Source organism: Phoenix dactylifera, chromosome 7, assembly GCF_009389715.1.
Source record: "Phoenix dactylifera cultivar Barhee BC4 chromosome 7, palm_55x_up_171113_PBpolish2nd_filt_p, whole genome shotgun sequence".
NCBI lineage: Eukaryota > Viridiplantae > Streptophyta > Magnoliopsida > Arecales > Arecaceae > Phoenix > Phoenix dactylifera.
Genome location: NC_052398.1, coordinates 3,871,193 through 3,891,622, shown reverse-complemented (window position 1 = coordinate 3,891,622; position 20,430 = coordinate 3,871,193). Strand labels below are relative to the sequence as shown.

General features: G+C 36.0%; 1 protein-coding gene across 4 annotated transcripts; it reads right to left on the bottom strand.

Annotated features, from left to right (window-relative positions):
• Positions 1–9,509: 9,509 nt before the first annotated feature.
• LOC103702332 (aspartyl protease family protein At5g10770-like) lies at positions 9,510–18,784 on the bottom strand. 4 transcript variants are annotated; one of them, XR_003384720.2, is made up of 3 exons: positions 18,226–18,784; positions 17,489–17,548; positions 10,692–10,821 (listed from the first exon to the last, which is right to left on the bottom strand). XR_003384720.2 is itself a non-coding variant. In XM_026802698.2 (2 exons), the coding sequence occupies exons 1-2, from the start codon at positions 13,828–13,830 to the stop codon at positions 9,623–9,625; spliced, it is 1,350 nt and encodes a 449-aa protein (XP_026658499.2). In that variant the 5' UTR covers positions 13,831–14,282; the 3' UTR covers positions 9,510–9,622. The 4 variants fall into 4 exon arrangements, 1 of the variants encoding a protein (XP_026658499.2); XR_005512466.1 differs by lacking the exon at positions 10,692–10,821 and adding an exon at positions 15,545–16,542; XR_005512467.1 differs by lacking the exon at positions 10,692–10,821 and having other exon boundaries at positions 15,545–17,548; positions 18,226–18,472; positions 18,545–18,784.
• Between the last annotated feature and the right edge of the window lie 1,646 nt (positions 18,785–20,430).

Below are 20,430 nucleotides of genomic sequence, written 5' to 3'. Positions count from 1 at the left end.
AAAAGACACATCATCATGTTGGATCATTAAGTCTTAATAACTTCAAAGTTCTTTAATGATAATAAGATCATTGGGGCACAAACACCAAAATATGAAATCATGCAACATGATTTCTTTAGAGACTTTCTTTTATCTCTGTAGAAAGTAAGCACAATTTGATACATAACAATATGAATTGGCACACAATTTAAGTTCTAAAGTTCAAGTCAATTACACGTTATTCTCCCCCTTTTTCATTAAGTTAGAGGCTCTCAAGATTTGTAATTTGGTTCATGAGTGATGCATAAGATATACTAACCAAATAACACGCCTCAAGGTGTATCATAAAGATTTTCAGATTTAAATTTCAGATGATACATATTGGAGAGTATTAGGATCACTTTTCATTTAGTATTCTTTCCCTCTCCTATAGATTCATGTAATTAAGTTCCATAAGACCTCTCCTTCTGAAATTTTCTTTCTCCCCCTCAATTGATCATTCCATTTAAGAGTTTAGAATCCTAAGATAATGTTCAACAAAATTGTCAATCTCAAAAATATATTTTCTATAAGTTTCAGCTTATTTTCATAAGACTCAAGGTTTGAGATAAGACAACCTTTATAGAACTCATCTCAAGGTAATTAAAGCATGTCTTGCAATATAAGGAGGTTCATCAAAATCAATCCATAAAGTTCAAAGCATGCATCAAAATAAAGTGTCTTTGGGATAGGATACTGAATATCTAAAGCTCCCCCTCAAAAGATGCATTCTTCTTTAATCATTTTAAATTGTTGAATTTCAGATTATAGTGATAAACGTGAATAACACTGAAATTCTATGACATCGAGAATGTAGAGTAATCTAGTATTATTCAAAATTTGTAGCAATTACTCTTTCTAATCCTTTAAGAACAAGGTATGCTTCCTCTTCAACTTTGAGAAAATGTACTGAAATATTAATCAAAAATGATTCATTTGAAGCTCAGTTTCTTTCAAAACCATTTACATTTTCTTTCTTTTAGACTCATTTGAGTGAGGTGAAATATTTCTAGGCTTTAAGATCATTCACTATATTAATGGAAGTCTTTTATAATGTAGGAGGGAAAAACATATAGATGATCATTGAGGTATATATTTTATAAACTTCAATTTCTTAATCACAGTTTTTCAGCTATGTACACATGAAGCTCAAAAAAATTTTAAATATTAAAATAAAGTCATATATTTAAAAATATTTGCTTGTAATCAAGATCATTGAAAGACACACCATTTAGACCAATATGAGTACACTTTGAAGATAAGAAATGATATGTTTCGGAAGTGTATCGGAGCGATCAAAATAAATTCTGTTTTTCTTACATTAACATTTTATTTAGTAATCATATGGAGTTTAAACTTTTATACAAAATCATATTCTGAATTTCATAAAGATTTTCAATAGAGGCTTTTTAAGTCATAGTTTGAGATATGTATCTTTCACATTGTGGCTCATCTTAAATTATTACAAAATAAGGATATTTTAACAAGTATTAGAACATTATGTATCAAAGTTAGGCAATTAGAAAGATAGATCAAAATCAATTTATTTTTCCTAAATAGAGATACTCTTCTCTTCTCCTTTCTACAATTTTATTCGACTTTCAGATTTTAGAGATGATTATGAATGACAAATCTGAAATTTCTTTTCAATAGAACCAAACAAAAGATGTTATGTAGCAATTCAAACATTCAAACAAATTGTCCAAGGATGAAGCATTACAAAACATTGAGAATCAATAAATCAAGACATCATACCATATGCAAAATATACCATGTGTTAAGTCATGCATTAAAATACTAAGTACAAGAATGTCAAGGATCAAAATCAATTCTTTTCAAATAAACTCCCCCTATTTATATATAATCTTGCACTGAGTTCATCCTTAAAGTATGTTTTCAAGTGTTTAAAAAATTGACTTGATTCTTCTTATATACTTTTATTAACTTTGTCTTTCATTTTTACTTTCTTATGCTCTATACTCTATTTGCTCCCTATCCGGTGGAGTTGGGAAGGGGCACGAGGTACTACCACTAGCCTCCCTCTTGTGCCGTCCCTAATATGCCCTACACCGAATAGTTGGGTCAAATAGTGCCGGGTACTACCACTAGCCTCCCCATTGGCACCATCCCTATGATGAGCAATATAGAAAGGTTAAAATATTCACTCCAAACTCTCCCTGTTTGAGTGTAATTAATTATAGATTTTATCCCTTCCAAATGTGCCGAATATATTATGCTTGTTTTGCTTTTCCTTAAGATTGAAGTACTTGCCTTTACTCAGATTTTTCATCTCTTGAACAATGTCCATTTTCTTTTCTTTATCTCTCTCTCTTTTTGTCATTCTCAAGTAATTTACATGAAAGAGTAGAATAAAGAGATAATCTTATGTATCATATAGATGTATATTATGCAAACAACATTTTCATTGTGCTCAAGGATTCATAACTTCTCACAAGTTATTTTACATCAAAATTTTAAGCATATACTTGTGTATTTCATGGTTATGATATAGGCAAAGATATATTTTAGTTTGGGCAAACCATGAAATAATTTCTAAAAGTATAAGTCAGTCACTACACATATAGACATGATATCAAAAATTAATAATTAAAGAATTTAATCATGCCATAATAAGGTTTAAGTTACTGACTTTGCTCAACTAATTTGTGAGAAAGGTATCTAAATTACCTATTCATTATATGTTCTTCAAGCCAAACTAGATTTCTTATGTGTGAACTTTTGGCTGAAGAAGATCCTCTCTCTTGTTTGCATGTGAATCTTTAGTGTATCTTACATGAAGATATCCTTCAAGTTGAAATTTCTCATTTTTCTTTCTTGAAGGAAGGTCATTAGTTTCTTTAAGATACAAAGCATTCATCCAACATATATATTTTTAACTAGATGACTCAATATAAGATATGACAATAGTTGCATGTTGAGTCACTTTACTCAAGAGATTGCCTAAATATAAGCAAGCACATATCACTTGAACTAAAGAGATAGATTCATTAACCAAGATAGTTCAAGGACAAGCATGTGAGGCAATAGACAGATTTATCAAGGTCAAATCAATTTAGTTTAGATTCTATTTGCTTAAGATAATTATCAATAAGATGTGTTAACTAAGTTTTAATCAACTTATCTTAAGCGTTTGTTTCTATCAAAATTCAGATTATGACGTATTTGTTATCAATAAAATATGATTAATTAAAGTTAGATTGAAGTCTTGCACAAGGTCACATAATGAGCATACAATCTGGTCTACTAGCTGTATGATAAAATAATTATTCTATCATGCTTTAATACAGCTTTAAACAATAGATCTACTTTGCTCATCCTTTACAATTTCTACAAGATGGGGTCATAGATATACCTTCTTCACGCCAATCTTCCATAAGAGTTTTCTTGTGGGCTAACGTTGGTCAATGAAGATCCCCTTTCCTGTTTGTCTTAATTGGAGTTTGAGAGAAGATGTTAATTCATTCATCATATTTCAAATTCACTTTGCAATATAACTATTCATATAAATTTTCATTGGTAGAACAAAAATGATGCCATCAATGTGTGCTATGAGCAAGCAAGATATCATAGATTCTTCTTTTTGATGCATAGATTTATCACTATTACTTTCTATCAACAAGGTTACCTAAGCTTTTATATATCAAGCTTTTGATGCTTGTTTTAAATCACATATTGCTTTATCATATATGTAATGTGTAATTTTTAAATATGGTGGTTATCTAACATATATAAAGTAAGCACATAGAAGTCCATTCTACACACTCATTTGATAGGATATAACGTTTATAAAGCAAACAAATGATAAAGGTGATTTTTACTTCTAATCATGCAAGAATCTTATCAAGATCTATTTCATCTTTTCTTGATTTAATCTTCTAGTAGTCATCATTAAGTGTATATCTGAAAAATCCAATTTGGTTCTAATTAACAAGTTTTTCAGATTGTTATATGTAAAAGATTTAACCATATAATTTGATTTTAGTATTTTGATAATAGATCATTAGTCTCATAAAGAATAAAATGAATTGATACTTCTACAACTAGAATTTTTCATGAATGTTCTATATGCATTGCTTGATGAATGATATCCAAGGATAGAAATATCTTTATTAGATTTGGCATTATTTTTCAAGAGAACATATCAAGCATAACATGTACGACTGAAAAATATGAAAGATATGCAATGGTTCATTTTCCATTTTTCAGAAGATCAAAAGGAGTTTTCATCAAAAATAGATCTAATAGAAATCATATGTATGACAAGCAGTGATGATAGTTTTTTTTTTTTAAAAAAAATCATTTAAGTAGATGACTATCATACACAATTGTCTTTTTTATTTCTTCAAGAATTCTATTAATCCTATTTTACTTAAGGTGTCCTTGGTGCTGAAAATATTATTTTTCTGTGCACAACTTAACACAAAATTGGTTTTTAATCACTATGCCATGATACTTCTTTTACTTTCATAGTTTGCAAACCTTTTTCATTTGATCCCTTTCACAAGATTTAGCAAATGTAGAAAATACTTTAATTTTACTTGCCAAAAACAAATCCAATGTAAGCTTGTGAAAACTTAGTGATGGAAACAACATCTCTAGATTTAGAAATTATTTTTGTTTGTTTCCTTAGTTAGCATGCATAGTAAAACTTTGACCTTTAAGAGGATAATCTAAGTAATCCTATGGCAAGGTCTTTTGAGATTAAGTACATACTAGCATGAGCTGATTTCATATGCCAAATATGGTTTCTTTAATCTTGGTATTCATAGTGCATATATTCAAAAGCATACCAAGTACACATTATCATATCTATGATCAATAAACAATAATGCCATAGATAAAAACTTTCAATCAAGCATATAGAGAATTCATAGAGTTATTCTTAATAAGTTGATTAATCATTTAGCACCTTATCCACTAGTGAGTAAAATGAAATGATTTGATTATATTTCCAAAAGTATTTTCTATATACAAAATTGATCACTACTAGCAAATCATATCAAATACTAAAGCACAAATAATGATGAGATGCAAGAATTACTGATTTCATTATTATTTTTTTTGTTAATAACTTTTTAAGTTTCTTTATGTTCCATGGGTACCTTGGTACACCTATGTGTACATCCTCATTTTCTCATTTTGGGTACCCAAGCTTGCTTGAGTCCTTGAGAGTTAGGACATATGGTTCCTTTTGGAACCCATATCTGTTTAATAGTAATAACTTTACCATTTGATTTAATTATACTAGAACGATAGGTAAAGTTGTTATTCCCATCCTTTTTATTTTTGAAATAAATTATCTTATTTAATGGTTTGCTTGGTAAATTGATAACCTTTTTCTCTAGAGATTTATGGCTAAGTGAAGGAGTCAAGCTAAATTTTGATTTATCAAAATCAGCATGTTGGCTTTCAAACATCATTTTTAATCTTTCTAAGCTTACGGTGAATTTGTTAATGCAAGATTTTAATTGATTAATTTCTTCGCTTAAGTTTTGATTTTCTTTAATTAAGCTATGATTTTTCTGAATCAATTCTTCTGAAAATGACCTTAAGCATTCATTTTCAGAATTTAGTTTCTCTTGTATTTCATCATTAGAATTTCTTTCTTTTGAAATTTTCAGATTTAGTTTCTTAAGATTTTTATTCTTTACAGCTAATTTTCTACATTCACCATACAAATCATGAAAAGCATTTAATAATTCATCATAAGAAAATTCTTCTTGAAAATTATTTGATGTAAGAGTAGATTCAGTTTTTACCTTGTCTTCTTGTGCCATAAAGCACAAGTCAGTTACCTCTTGTAGTTTCTTGGAGCTAATATCATCATTGTCGCTCCTAACTTTTATTTTCTGGCTTGACTCTTTCTTGGTCAAGGCTTTCTTCCTTTTTATCTCTTTCTTCCTTTCTTCTTGCTTCCTCTTCTTCTTTGTCTTTAGGAAGCTGATTTGCCTCGGAGTCGACTCGGACCTTATTGGAGTCGACTCGACTAACTTGGGAGTCGACTCTGAGCTTCTTGGAGTCGACTCGACTGAGGGAGATTCATCACCCTTTTCTGCAGTCTCATTGTTAGTATATAATTGAAGCATATGAGAGCTAATCTGAGATTTATCATAAATATTTTCTAAAGTATCCCAGATCTCCTTAGCAGATAAGCATGCAGAAATTTCATTAAACTTTGTTTCTTGAATAGCACAATATAATATGTTCATAGCATTAGCATTTAATTGTGCTAAGTCCTTCTCATTAATATGAGAGAGTGTGTGAAGGTCATTTATTATGATTTTCCATAGATAATAGTTTTGTGATTGAATGAAAATGCGCATGCGTATTTTCCAATGTGGGTAGTTTATACCATTAAACAGTGGAGGTGTATCAATTGATTGTCCTTCTCCTAGAAAACTATCTATTTGAGTTGTCATGATCTTTGGCTCTTGATCGTGAGATCAATGATTAAACTTAGAGCACCTGCTCTGATACCACTTGTTGCCCAGTAGATACAACCCAAGAGGGGGGGTGAATTGGGTCTTTCAAAACTTTTATGCTACTTCTAAAACTTTTTGATTAACTATGCTAAGTTGTATAGATGCACAGTGAAAGTTAAACTTAGCAAGGGTTTGATGTATAGACTTCGACTTGATTAAATATGCTTGCAACTAAAGGATGTGCGGATAAGAATTAAGCAAGCAATTTATCTAAGTAAGTAAGTGTGTTAGTTAGACAATAACTAGAGGCATTACAAACACAAAGGACATATAGTGGTTCGGTGCACCCCAGCACCTACATCCACTCCCCAAGACCTCTTGGGAATTTCACTATAATCCTACCGATTACAGCCGGTTGTTTTACAAGCTCACAACCCAACTTGTTGTTTTACGAGCGCACAACGAACTCGGTCGGTTTTCCCAGGCTCACCGACTAGAACCACTCCGATTGTTTTCCCGGGCTCACAATCAAACCCTTACACGTTGGTTTTACCCTCGGCTCACCAACAAACCTAAACCCCGTTGGTTTTCCCTTTGGCTCACCAACAAACCTTACACCGTTGGTTTTCCCTTTGGCTCACCAACAAACCTTTACCCCTTGATTCAATCCCGTGATTGAATCAAGTTACAAGATATTATAACAAAGTTTAAGATAAATCAAAGCTTCTTAAACAAGCAAATATAACACTATAAGCAAATAGAGTAAAGTGAAGTCCTCAAACGAGTTTGGAAGATGAAGGAGCTCGACTTCTTCTTTACTTGACCCTCTTCTGATTTGGCACGAAGTGGAGGATCACTGAGGCAGCACACGGATGGAGAGGAAGCTTTGGGATTCACTTGGATGCTCTTCTTCCCTCTATTTCACTTTGAATGGCCCTTTTGTGCTTTTGGGAGATTTCCCTTGTAATCTGTTTGGAATCTCTTCCCTAAAAGTTCTCTCCCACTTCCATACCTTCTCCCCTAGCTCTCCTCTTGATTTTATAGCTTTAGATGGAGTGGAAACAAGAATATAGCCGTTAGAGACAAAAATATAGCCGTTGGAACCAGTCTGCACCTCCTGACAATATTACCGTTGGGATCGGAGTCGACTCGCGCGATCAGGAGTCGACTCGGCTGTAGCGGGAGTCGACTCAAGCTTTTCCGGAGTCGACTCGGCAACTGTTCCAAATTTGAATTTTGTCCACTCGAGTCGACTCGACTATCCTGGGAGTCGACTCGAATCCCAGAGTCCGAACTCCCGATCCTCTGTCTTTTGGCTCGTCCAGTCTTGGAGTCGACTCGAACTTCCTTGGAGTCGACTCGGCTCTCAGTTTTCGAAAGTTGGTCTTCTGCCATCTTAGTGTAGTGCTGCCTTGGAGTCGACTCGAGCTGTCTGGGAGTCGACTCGAATCTCAGAGTCGGAAAACTGATCCTCTGTATTTTGGAGCCGCGCTGCCTTGGAGTCGACTCGACTTGTCTTGGAGTCGACTCGCCTCTCAGAGACGAAAATACCGTCTTCTGTCTTGGGGTTGCGCTGTCTTTGGAGTCGACTCGGACTTTGTGGGAGTCGACTCGAATCTCAGTGTCCAAAAACTGCTTCTCTGAGTTTTCCCTTGTGTACCACTGAGAGTCGACTCTCGCTTTCTTTGGAGTCGACCCGACAACCATTGGAGTCGACTCGCATTCCTCAGGAGTCGACTCGAATCTCAGGGTCGAAAATCCCTCTCTGACTTTTCTGCCTTTTACACCCTGGAGTCGACTCGTTCTACTCTCGAGTTGACTCGCCAAGCATTGGAGTCGACTCGAATTCCTCAGGAGTCGACTCGAAGACTATTCTTTTAAATTTTCCTTGAATTTGCTCCTCCAATTTGAATCTTTTGAACTTGAGACTTGGGCCAATAACTTGTAGCTTTCTTCCAACTTTTCTTGAGTGCTTTTAGAGGCCTTCTTGTGTTCTTCCAACTTGCTATGTTCCTTGCAACATAAATATCTTTCTCCTTGCAACATAAACATTAGTATCTATACTTCAAGGTTTTGTGATCATCAAAATCAATCTATGAATCAATCTTTGGGTCATCAGTAATGAGTATATTATCAATATAAACAAGCACAATGGTGATGTTGCCCTTGGATTTGAGGGTAAAGAATGAATAATCGGCAACTGATTGAGTGAAACCAGCCTGAAGTAATATAGTGGAGAATTTAGCAAACCAGTTACGGGAGGCTTGTTTAAAACTATATAAAGATTTGTTGAGGTGGAAGACTATCTGTTCTCCTTTCTCTCCATTTTAAGAAAAATTGGTGGCAGTTACATGTAAACTTCTTTATTTAAATCACCATGGAGGAAAGCATTATTGACATCAAGCTGGTACAGATAACATTATTTGGCAGCTGCAATAGAAATAAGACAATGAACTACGACCAATTTGGCAACAGGAGTATTTATTTCATAGTAATCTAAACCTTCAGCTTGAGTATAGCCTTTAGCAACAAGCCTTGCTTTATACCGTTCAATACTACTATCAAACTTTATACCTAGTCGCATCCGATGGCATGCTTGCTTGGTGGAAGTGGCATCACGGTCCAAGTGTGATTAAACTCTAAGGCCCTAATTTCATCGTCTATTGCATTACACCATAGAGCATTTTTCATTGATGAGGAAAAGGACTTGGGTTCCTAAGAAGAGAAAATAGAAGCTAGCAAAGCACGGTAAGAGCTAGAGAATTTATTAAAGAAAAAATAATTTTGGAGTAGATACTTAGTACCTGTCACGAGGTTATTTTGGTATGGGCAAGAAAGAGGGGTTGACTGATTAAGAAAAAACCTACTTTGATACCATAAGAAATTTGTATTAGAAATAAGATTTGAATTACTTTCTTTGTTCACAACACCAATGTGCTTTATATACAAGCTGAGCCCCTAGATATAGTAAAATACAACAATAAAATTCAATGATTATGAAAAAGATCCTAAGAACCAAATATAATATAATACAATAGCAAAATCCTATGATATCTAATATTGTACATATTATAATAGACGAGATTGTACACGATTCTGACAACTATAATACATTACGATGACACGGTACTGCCTCATCCTTAATGTACCGGATTTTCAAACTAACAACCATTAGGGCCAAACCCAATTGCCTTGTTTGCAACATCATAAACTACATGGAACTTCTTCTGTTGCATATTCCCTATGATGCCTGAATCGCCAGCATCACTATTTCCGGCAAATGCAAGGCAAGCCTGTGACGCATTTGCCAGGTAGAGTATCCCTGAGGTATCCAAATTGGTGGCGATCCCGCCGCCAAACTGCAGCGCCACCTTTGGTATGCGCACCTTGCTGTATCCGGTGAGGTCGTAGCATGTATCCAGTATCGAAAGTGCCTGCGCCGACCTGTAGCACGACATCAATCGCCTGAACGCCGAGCGAAGGGAAGAGTAGGCCACAGGTGGCAGTCTGGTGATGACCGTCCCAGAGTCCATAATTGTGCCGACCTTTGAGAACACCGTCGGCGATATCGAGAGTCGCCGTCCCCCAACATGTATGGCTACTAGATCGAGGTAGTAGAATGTCGGCATGCTTGGATTTGTGAGCATTGGTGTGAATTTGACATTCGAGGATGTCGAACTGCCACCAAAAGTCAAGTAGCCGGTCGAACTCGATGTGGATGGAAGGCAATAGGCGAAAATGCTGCCAAATTTTTGAAATGCCTGCGACACCACGGACACCTTCTTGCGCCCGAGGCCAAGCAGCCCAGCAGCCTCGCCGAAGAGTCCATTGTTCCTCTTGCCGCACCCGAACCGAAAATTTGGCAGCACATTGGAGGACGTCAAGGTGAGGGCGTCCTCGGACAAAATTCCTAGAGTGGAGGAGCCATCGCCATATTGTACCCCATAGACGCAGGTTGATGAGGTGCAACCAGAGATGTCCAGCTCTGAACAGTAGGAGGAGCTGCAAGAAATGTTGGCGTAAGTAGAGGACTGAGAGGGGTCAAATATTGGCTCATGCTGCTGGTAACAGGAAAGACATGGCTCGCACTGGATCCATGTGAGGTCGCTGCCGGTGTCAAAGATCACGGACTGCTCCCTCTTGGGGCTGCCGAACCCAATGGTGACGATGTAATTCCCGGTGCCAAGCGAGTCGCCGGTGTGGGCTGGAATGGTTGCTGTTCGACTGTGGATTGCATTGACTCGAGATCGATCCTTGTCGAGAATTTGCTCGTGGTTGGGGTTTTGTTTGAGATGGAGAGGCGAGCATGGGCCATGCCGATGAACAACTTTTATACTCGCGGGACTCAAACTTCGGGATGCTGCATTGTAAAATAATTAGCTTTACCCTGATTGTTAAAAGCGATCGATTCTTTTTTTTGCTTGAGATCATTATAAGAATTTTCTTGATTTGTCTTTCGGTCGAGCAAATTCGGTTGGATGAATAAAAGAAATCATTGTATGGATCATTCCTAGGTGGGGCTGGGTGAGCTAAGAAAGGGGATGGTTTTATATACATAGGTGCTAAAATAGCTCGTAAAAATTCTAGAGAATCATACATCAAGACACCTCTTACTTTTACCATCATGATTATTATAATGAGAGTTATAGAAAATCCACAGTTCATCATACATGAAGCCACTTAATGCTCTTACTACTGATTTAATAGAAAACTATTTCTTCTTTCTACTATCCTAGAATAACTCTCCTACTATGCTAAAATAGCCCTAATAAAATACATATTCTAAAGCGATTTTTGTTTTCTCCACTACTTTTTTTTTTTGAAGGGAAAATGTTTGACAGCTGTGGGATAAGCCAAACAAGATTAATTATGATGTGATAAATCTAATATAAGCAAATAAGTCATTACGATCTGATAATAACTGAGATTCATTAAAAGCAAGACATGATTTCCTGATGTATCAATTCAAGTCAAACATAGGAGCGATAAGTGATAGGAAAAGCAAATTGTTGAAAATGTTTGAACAATTTAACAAGTAATAACAACATAATACTATTTGTTTAAGGGGCAATAAGGTGAAAAAGGATTAATATAGAAAAAAAAAACAGAACAAAAAGAACAGAAGATCCCTAATAAGGGAATAGAAAAAGAAAACAAAAAAAATGAAAAAAGAAAAGAAAAAAAAATAGAGAGAAAATATGAAGTAGAGGGGAAACAAGATAAAAGAGGAAAGAAATGGAGAAGGATAAGGCGCTGCCCGCTTGCCCTAGCATTGCATGAGATGAGGGTGGTGTTGGATCGGATAAAGGGTGGATTCAAACAAGATGATTCTTGATACTAAGGGGCTACTTAGTTGCTTTGCATTGGATGGGATTGATGTAAGGTTAGGTAAGGGTGGATTCAAGGAAGTGTTAAAATAAAGTCATATTAATTCAACTCCTGGTTCGTTTGAGTTTGTTTCAGTTGCAATACTGAAAATTTAATAAATCTTTTCTCCACTATTTCTAAATACTTAATAAAGCAACATGAGGAGGTCAACAGGCATAGGACTCTCTCTCTCTCTCTCTCTCTCTCTCTTAACTTAATAAAGATTTCAATGGGAGTTGGGACTTCCCTTCTAATTGGCCTCTAATCCCCACATATTGAGAAATTTAATGTGATATGGATATAAGATACTATTTTGAGAAAAAAAAAAGAGGATATAAGACACTAGGTTGGTTTCTATTTGTATCCATTGTTGGGATAGTTTCGGTTTTCATTAGATGCTTTGGTGGGCAAAAAAAATATAGAAATTTTTTTAAACTTGAGTTTTGACATGAGCCTGTATATATTGTGAGAGATTAATGAACCGACTGAGCTTTTGCTACCATGCTAAAATGACTTAGTAGAAATAATTACTCTAAATCAATTAATTAGTTATATTTCATGAGGATTCTAAGGATATGTTTGGTTGCTCGAAAAAGTTTTTTGAAAATCAAAGACTATGGAGAACTAAAAGATTTCGATGTTTGGATGGTTGGAAAACTAAAATAATATATAATTAGTTTTTTTCAAATTTAACTAAAATTTTCCATTTCTTTCAAATATGTTTTTTCTTTTCTTTTCCATATTTTTTTTGAACAACCAGGACCCTAAAACTCTCCCTGGTCCTAATTCAAAATTATATGTAACCTCGAAGCAGGATAATGGCTTGGTTCCTTATTAACTCCTACAAGGACTCTCATGGGTGCCATCATCATAGATAAGAATTAAAATAGCCCTGTCTATGCTATCTTCAAGTAAAAAAAAATGTTGTATAAAGTGATTTACAAAAGAGAAACCATATGCCACTATACAATATTTGAATATTTGTATGCATGTGTTGTTATTTTTGCTGCACGAAGTCATGTGCGAACAAATGGTTAACAACTGAACATTATCTCCAGTTTGATGTTCTTTACGTATATCTTCCGTTGGGGCTGACCATGTTTCCAAAATTTTGGACCAAGAAGTTCGCTACCATAGTATTGCTTCATGTTTGGTCCAAACTTTTGGTGCCTCTTGGTTAAGTTAGCCTTCTTCTTCCAAGCGACTCTTGCTAATTAAGTCATAGTTTATCAATATGCGGGGAAGAGAGAGAAGTCTCGTCCTTGGAATGCTCCTTTCCATGTTGACCGGTTGTCCAGGGAATCGCCAACCATGGTGGCCAAGTGGAGGCACTCCTCTTCCACCAAAAAGAGTGTTGGAATTAATTTGGAAACTGTTTTCATAAGTATTTGACAATAACAATGCTTCCCGGGTGGCTCTTTTTGCCCCTTTTACATCAAAAAAAAAGACCATAACAATGCTTCGAATATTTTCAAATATTAATAATTAATGATATTATCATTAATCTAAAAAAAATAAAATAGAGAACAGATTTCGTGTTTGCATGCCTGGGACGAGTTTTCGGGTTCGACTTTGTGGTTTAGGTCTGATCAAAAAAAAAAGAAAAAAAAGAAAAAACACTATTATAAGGTCTAAGTTGAGAATAGTCCACCTAACAAACTTGGGAATTTGAGTCCAAAAAAATAAAAAAAGAAAAACTTCAGCAATCTTTTGTTACCCCATTTCTAGCCTATCATGCATGTGTATCATCATTTCAAATTATTATAAAAAATCATGTGCTTCAACTAGCAAGCACTGTGGAATTGAATTAGAACCAAAGAATCATCTTAACATAAAAGAAGATAATCACACCTTCCGATGAGGAACAAACGTTGCGTGGCAGCAAAGTGCGAATGTTGATGGTATGATAGGTTTCGAACTTTCGTCGCGAGCATCGACCAACAATTGGGAAAAATATAAGAAGGAAATACAAATAGCACAAGGCAGAAGAAAGAGAGGCCATTACAGAAGAACGAAGAGGCGGAGAATGGAGGATATTGAAGACATGGGAGCCATGGGAGCTATGGAAATATTTATATGCACGAATTTGCTTGGCTGCGCACTTGCACGCCAAGTAGTGGAAGATTATGAAACCCACTTATCTCTCCCCCCTCGCTCCATCCACTTCTTGTTGGTTTTGGCCGTTCCTTTCGCACCGCAGGACCGAAGGTCCCGTCAACCCCAACAATGGACGGACTCCAACTCACAGGTCGACGAAAGGCGTCACGCGTTAGGTTGATTACACAGGCGGACGTCATTTGTCTCTAGTCATTCTGGTTTGTGCAGTCTTACTTCAGATGGATTTACATCAAACCAAATGAACTATTTTCACGGCCACTGTACTTTGCATTTCTAATAAATTCTTATTAAAAAATTAATAAAAAATATTTTTTTAATTTTTTAGTTCTATATAATTACTTACGATTTTTTCGGCGAATGATGGATGTAAAACTAAATATACGTCTATACAGATTCTTACAGCTAACTACATGAAGCACAACAAATTGAGTTATATATTTTTTAATAAAAAAATTGAATCATACGATTGATAGCCAACTAGTGCCATCATACCTGAAGGCCACTTGCTATGGTTCCATCAGTCAAGGCCAAACATTATAAATAAAAAAGATTTTCTGGCCTTACTATTGACAAGAATCATTACTGCGTTCATTTATCAATTCTCCATCCGGCATGGAACCTATATGGAAGGAACAGATAATAAAACTTAGAAAAAATCAACAGCCACTCACAACTCACCAATCAAAGAGAGAATCTATGGGACAAAGTTAGTATCCTCCAGGCATCCTTTGTCTCCCTTATTACATACATACATACATCCATCATATTTATCTTTGGTGTCCATCTTTAGATTATAACGACGCACGCACGATACTAGAATGTATGTAAATAGAAAGAGACGGGGATAGAGTAAGAACATGCAGAGGTTATATGATTCAGATGCATTTTGTCACTTCGCCCTATCATCATAAAATCCATAACGGAACAAGGTTGGGAAAGCGTGGAAGCGACCGGTCTGTGACCTACCATGATGCATTCAATTATTGATTCGGAGGTATTCTCAATATCTGATAGATTCCTTGCCCAGAAAAACGAACAAAAAAAAAAAGCCACTGGAACATACGTCGAAGGACCTCCCTCCTTGTCTCTATTTTCCATCCGTTTGCAGGCTTACTAATTTGTGGTTCTTGAGCCTTGGATCGGCATCTTTTAACCTCATAATATTACCATGCATCCATCCTAATAACTCACTCAAAAAGTCTAATTAGAAAGTATTAATAGAATTCTTTGATTCTCTATAAATACCTAATATTTACTTGGTGTATAGCTGATATAGGACTAAACATATTCTGTACAAATCTTCACATACTTTCTCCGTTTAAACCCTAACGTCATTGTCAAGATAAGACACCAAGATAGATATCCAAATCCATTCAAATTCATTCGTAAATACCACATCAGCCCATGATAAATCCAAATGGGTATATGGACCCGTACTTCAATGTCCTCTAATATATATGGACTATCGGCCTGATTCACTCTGATATCATTTGTAATAATCCAAAATCTTACCCAAAAAAAGATAAATGAAGGGTGTTATTTAGGTTTTTTAATCTTATATAAATATCCAAAATCTATCTTGTGTATAGTTAATGTGGGGCTAAACATGTATCCATACCAATTCTCACACCTAAGATGCCATAAAAACACTTCTTACCAATATTTTCACATTTCAATACTATTTATTGACTTCTCCTTTATATTTTTTTGTTAAAATTCTGTTCGTGAACTTGCCCACACACTAGACATACGGTGTAAGAGGTTTGGCGTCATCTTTTATGCTCTTATTTTAACCCCTCTATTACCTAATCTGCTATTAGCTCTTTTATTATTTTCAAATGAATGTTTAATTAATCCTTACCATCCTCCAACCCCTTAATATTTTTAATATTTTTAGTAAATGATAATCATACTATTTTGCAAAAAAAAAGATTTGTTGCAATTTTTACCCAAAATAATATAGATTTCTTGCATTGCTGCTGCCAAGAAAGCTATTAAGAAAGTTTTTAATTCCTTATTGCCATGAAATACGTCAGCAAATTATTTTTTTTTGTTATATCGGTGGCTCACATTTGACGAGTGTGAAAACAGCCAACAAAATCCAAAAACAAAATACTGCGCAAAGGCATAGGCACAACTTCGTGGCCGAGCCAAAAAAAATTCGAGTGATGAGCCGCGAAGGAAGCAATCCAGTTTGCAGCACCATTCGCCTTTCGATATACGTGCGTGGCCTGGTAGAAGTCAGCCTCCTCCAGTGCTCGGCGAATATCGTGGAGCAGCAGTCAGTTCTCGACAGAGCACCTCCTTCTCTGGATCCACTCAATCACCGTGGTCGAATCCTCCTCGAGGAGGATATGACCTGCACCTAGTTCCCGCCTCGCATAGGAGACACCCTCCCAGGCAATCCAAAGCTCAGCGATCACTACTGACAAGTCAAAAATCCTCCGCCCATCTGCCGTCACGAGTCTGGCGTCGTAATTCCTGATAACAAATCCCACACCTCCGTAGTTCCCGTCTTCTGCTATACTTCCATCGAAGTTCATCTTGAGAAAGTCAGGGGGTGGGGGCACCCACGATACCAATATCGTTCTAGACGCTGCAAAAGTAGAATCAGAGTCCCAAAGGAATATAAAATCCTGGTAGATGATGCACTGGTCCTAATCCTCTGCTATTTCTTCCGAGCATATTTCATGAAGTATTATTCAAGATAAACCCTCGGGGGATATAAATATTAGAGAATAGCGCTTCATGCATAGCTAATATTAAATCGTTTGAAGTAGACTAGTCTTGGCGTGTCATGTGCTGGGAATAGCTCAAACTGGTTGGAAACTTTATCATAAGAAAACTATATTTAAAAGCATTATTTACATTAAAAAGTTATTAAGAAGAATAAATTTGAAATCTATTGAGGAGGGGTGAGGAGGAGAAACCCATCTATCCCTGTTCCCTAAGAAAATTGCTTCGCCCTGCTCCTGCTGCAATTGCCGAAGGGTTGGTTTGCATGAACTCCCTGAATTCAGTAACCTCTCAGTCCCCCTCCTTTGTCCTTGTACGAGAAAATGCAATTAAAGTCTGCTATAATGGTAGTGGGCATTTGGAGATGGAGAACTGTACGCAATTCCTCCCAATATGGACGATGGGATTAGAATCAGGTTGTGAAATGAATCGATCGAAGGGCGATAGGATTAGAATCAGGTTGTGAAATGAATCGATCGAAGGGCGATAGGATTAGAATCAGGTTGTGAAATGAATCGATCAAAGGGTTCTCCAGAGATATGCACAAAACGATCTCTCCCATGTCCTGCTCCAAATATCTCGCTGGACAAGAGGAAATATTGTTCATCCATGCAGGTGTTTTTCCAAATGCTTTTTGCTTAAATGTATGTGACGCAAGATGGAATCAGCTTCGATACCAATTGATATAGGATAGAGGACTCCGATATCAAATTGATGTAAGTTTAATGCACCAAAAAATGAACAGACATATAGAATTGAAATGTTTAATCCGACTATAATAGTTAAAATAAGATAGAGAAAAATACCTGCTCAATTCACAGATTGTGATGAGGTAAGTATAAAGAGGACAGAAGAAAAGCCGTAAACTGCAAAAAAGAATCCATATAAGCAGTTACCTCTCGTTCAAGAAAAATACATAAATGAGTCAGCGATGAAAGGAAAAAAAAAATAAAATTGGAAAAAGAAAATATCTGCAGATCAGAAATAGAAAACCCTGAACCCTCGACTCTCACCCTAGTGCAACCAAATCTGGTAGATCTTATATCTCCTAGTGCATCAGAAAAACCCTTGGCAATGACCAAAAATTTCAATTTTTTTTTTAAAAAAAAACTTGCCAGTGATGAAGAATTTCAATTAAAAGAAAAAAAATGCCACTCACCAAGAATTTCAATTAGAAAAAAAACCCTGGCCGTGATCAAGGAAAAGGAAAAAAAAACCTGCCAGTGATCAAGAATTCCAACTAAAAAAACTCCGGCCAGTGATCAAGAATTCCAATTTGAAAAAAACCTCTGCCAGGGATCAAGAATTTCAATTAGAAAAAACCCTTTTCAGGGATCAAGAATTCAAATTAGCAAAAACATGTGCCAAGGACCAAGAAGCCCAATTAGAAAAAAAAAAGCCCTTGCCAGTGATCAAGAATTCCAACTAGAAAACACCCTTGCTAGATCAAGAATTTCAACTACAAAAGTATATTTCAGATGGATTTGATGAAAATAAGAGTAGAAACAACATTAAGAATTGTTGAGCTTGGATGAAGGCGGACCTCCTGAGCTTGGACTTGCGGAAATCTAGACCGGGATGTCGCCGAGATCTAGCTCGGCCATCTCCTTCAACCGCTTGTCTCAGCTCTCTCAATATCTGCATCCATGGCATACAGATCGATCGGGAGATCCAAAAATCTTGTTGAGATCAAGAAACCTTAATTTCTGATTCACACGGCTCTCAGGATTACCATTCATGGCATCTTGAACGATCTGGACCTCCAAGGACCGGTTCTTGCTATCCGAAACCTGAGAAGAAGGATCGATTCATAATGAAGAGAAGATGCGGTAAGAAAAGAAGATCCGTGATCTTGCGGACACCTTCTTAGATCTCCCGGCGGCGAAATCACGTGTTAGGGAGAGGGACTGCTTCTCCGGCTCGCAATTCACCATGGCCGGAGACGAGAGCAACGGAAAGGGGAAAGAGAGGCGGCAGATCGGGAGAGATCCTTCTTCCCACTCGACTCTTGATGGAAAGATCGTCGTTCTCCATGGCCGGAGACGAGGGCGACAGTTTGGGGGCGAAGGTGAGGCCGCGTAGCGAGATGGTTCTTGCTTCCCTCTCAGTTCTCTCCCGGTTCCCGCTCCCGAGCGTCGGACCCCTATTTATAGGCAGCCCGATGGTAGCATGGTAATTTTCTTACGCGAACCTTTTTGGGAGTCTGGACACCACGGTGTGGTCACCGGTGCGGCGATGCCGTTATTGGGCCGCATTGCGGGTGCTGGCCACTTGGCGCAGAGGATCGGCAGCCGTTACGTTTTCCGGTAACGGTTGGATATGAGCCAAATCCGTGGTCTGAGCCAAATTAAGCCATGTGAGCTCCAGATAACTAATGGAATCGAGAGTTAGTAATCTTGCATTGTATTTTGATAAATGTTTCTCTCCATCCTTCTTGCTCCTCTAGACCTTGATTTTTGCAAGTATCGGCTTAAATTTTAGGTACTTTTATCTTCTATATTTTTGGACTTCCTGGATTTTGATATGATTATCTTGATGTTTGACATCCATATACTGATTTATGACAAATCATGCATCCATTTAGTGCTAGACCTACATATATTGAGAATCGGATGCAAGTTATATCAATAGCAGTATTAATTCACTAGAGAGCGCAAGTTATTTTTCTGATAAATGAATGAAAAATTATTAGCATGCAGCAAGCATGAAGGGCTAACAAAATCCCTGATAACTTGGAAAAAGACAGCTTAATAATGAAGCATGTAAGATGGTTTAGTATTTATGTTAAGTCAGCCTTGTTGGCATTAAAAAATGCATGGTAGTAGAATGGATAGGTTGGTCATTAGTTTCAACTTTCAGATTGTCTTTGTTTTTCCTAAACCAGACATCTTAGAAGTATGGAGAACGTTTTAACTAGTTGAATTATTAATAGATTCATGATTGTTTATTGAGAAGTTGGTTATTAATCAAGGCCAAAGATGCCAAGCAATAACCTTCTAGCTTGAAGGTTGAGGTCTTAAATTGATATGAAAAAGATGAATTACAAAAATTAAAAAGAATAATAAACTAATACTTTATTTAGAAAATAACAAATAAGTAAAATTATGAGTAAAAAATATAAAATTTAACTATATATTATAAAATATATAATTGGTATACTGCTAAATAAATTTTACATGTACGTATATGTGTGGTCCGAACTTTTAACCTACACTCAAATTGATTTGACCAAGTTTGTAAATATAGGAACTACAACCAATTCAATCCCATTTGAACCCAAACCATCCTAACCTGTGTACAATATTTATGTTCACTAATTTTGCAGATAAAATCTTATTCCCATCATTTTAGTCCAACAAACAAGGGAATCATTGATTAAGTTGGTGGATTGGGTATAGAGATATACAAAATAAATTGATTATATATATATATATATATATATATATTTATTTATTTAAATCCACTAGGAAATGGATCATGCATAAGGTGATCATTTTTCAATTCAATTGGATTTTCATCCTTATAGTTTTCTTTCTTAATAGAATAATATATTATTGCAACAAGGGCCAAATGTTGTTTTAGAAAGAAAAAAAAACTTTAACATCTTACTTGGACTTGCAAAGTTGCAAGTCCAGTGAGAGGGGCCTCGTTAAAGTTCAATTTGCAAAACCGAAGTTTAAGGTCATGGTAGCAAATGAGACTTTCATGTATTTCTAATAATTGGAAAATACCATATATTTGGGATTTG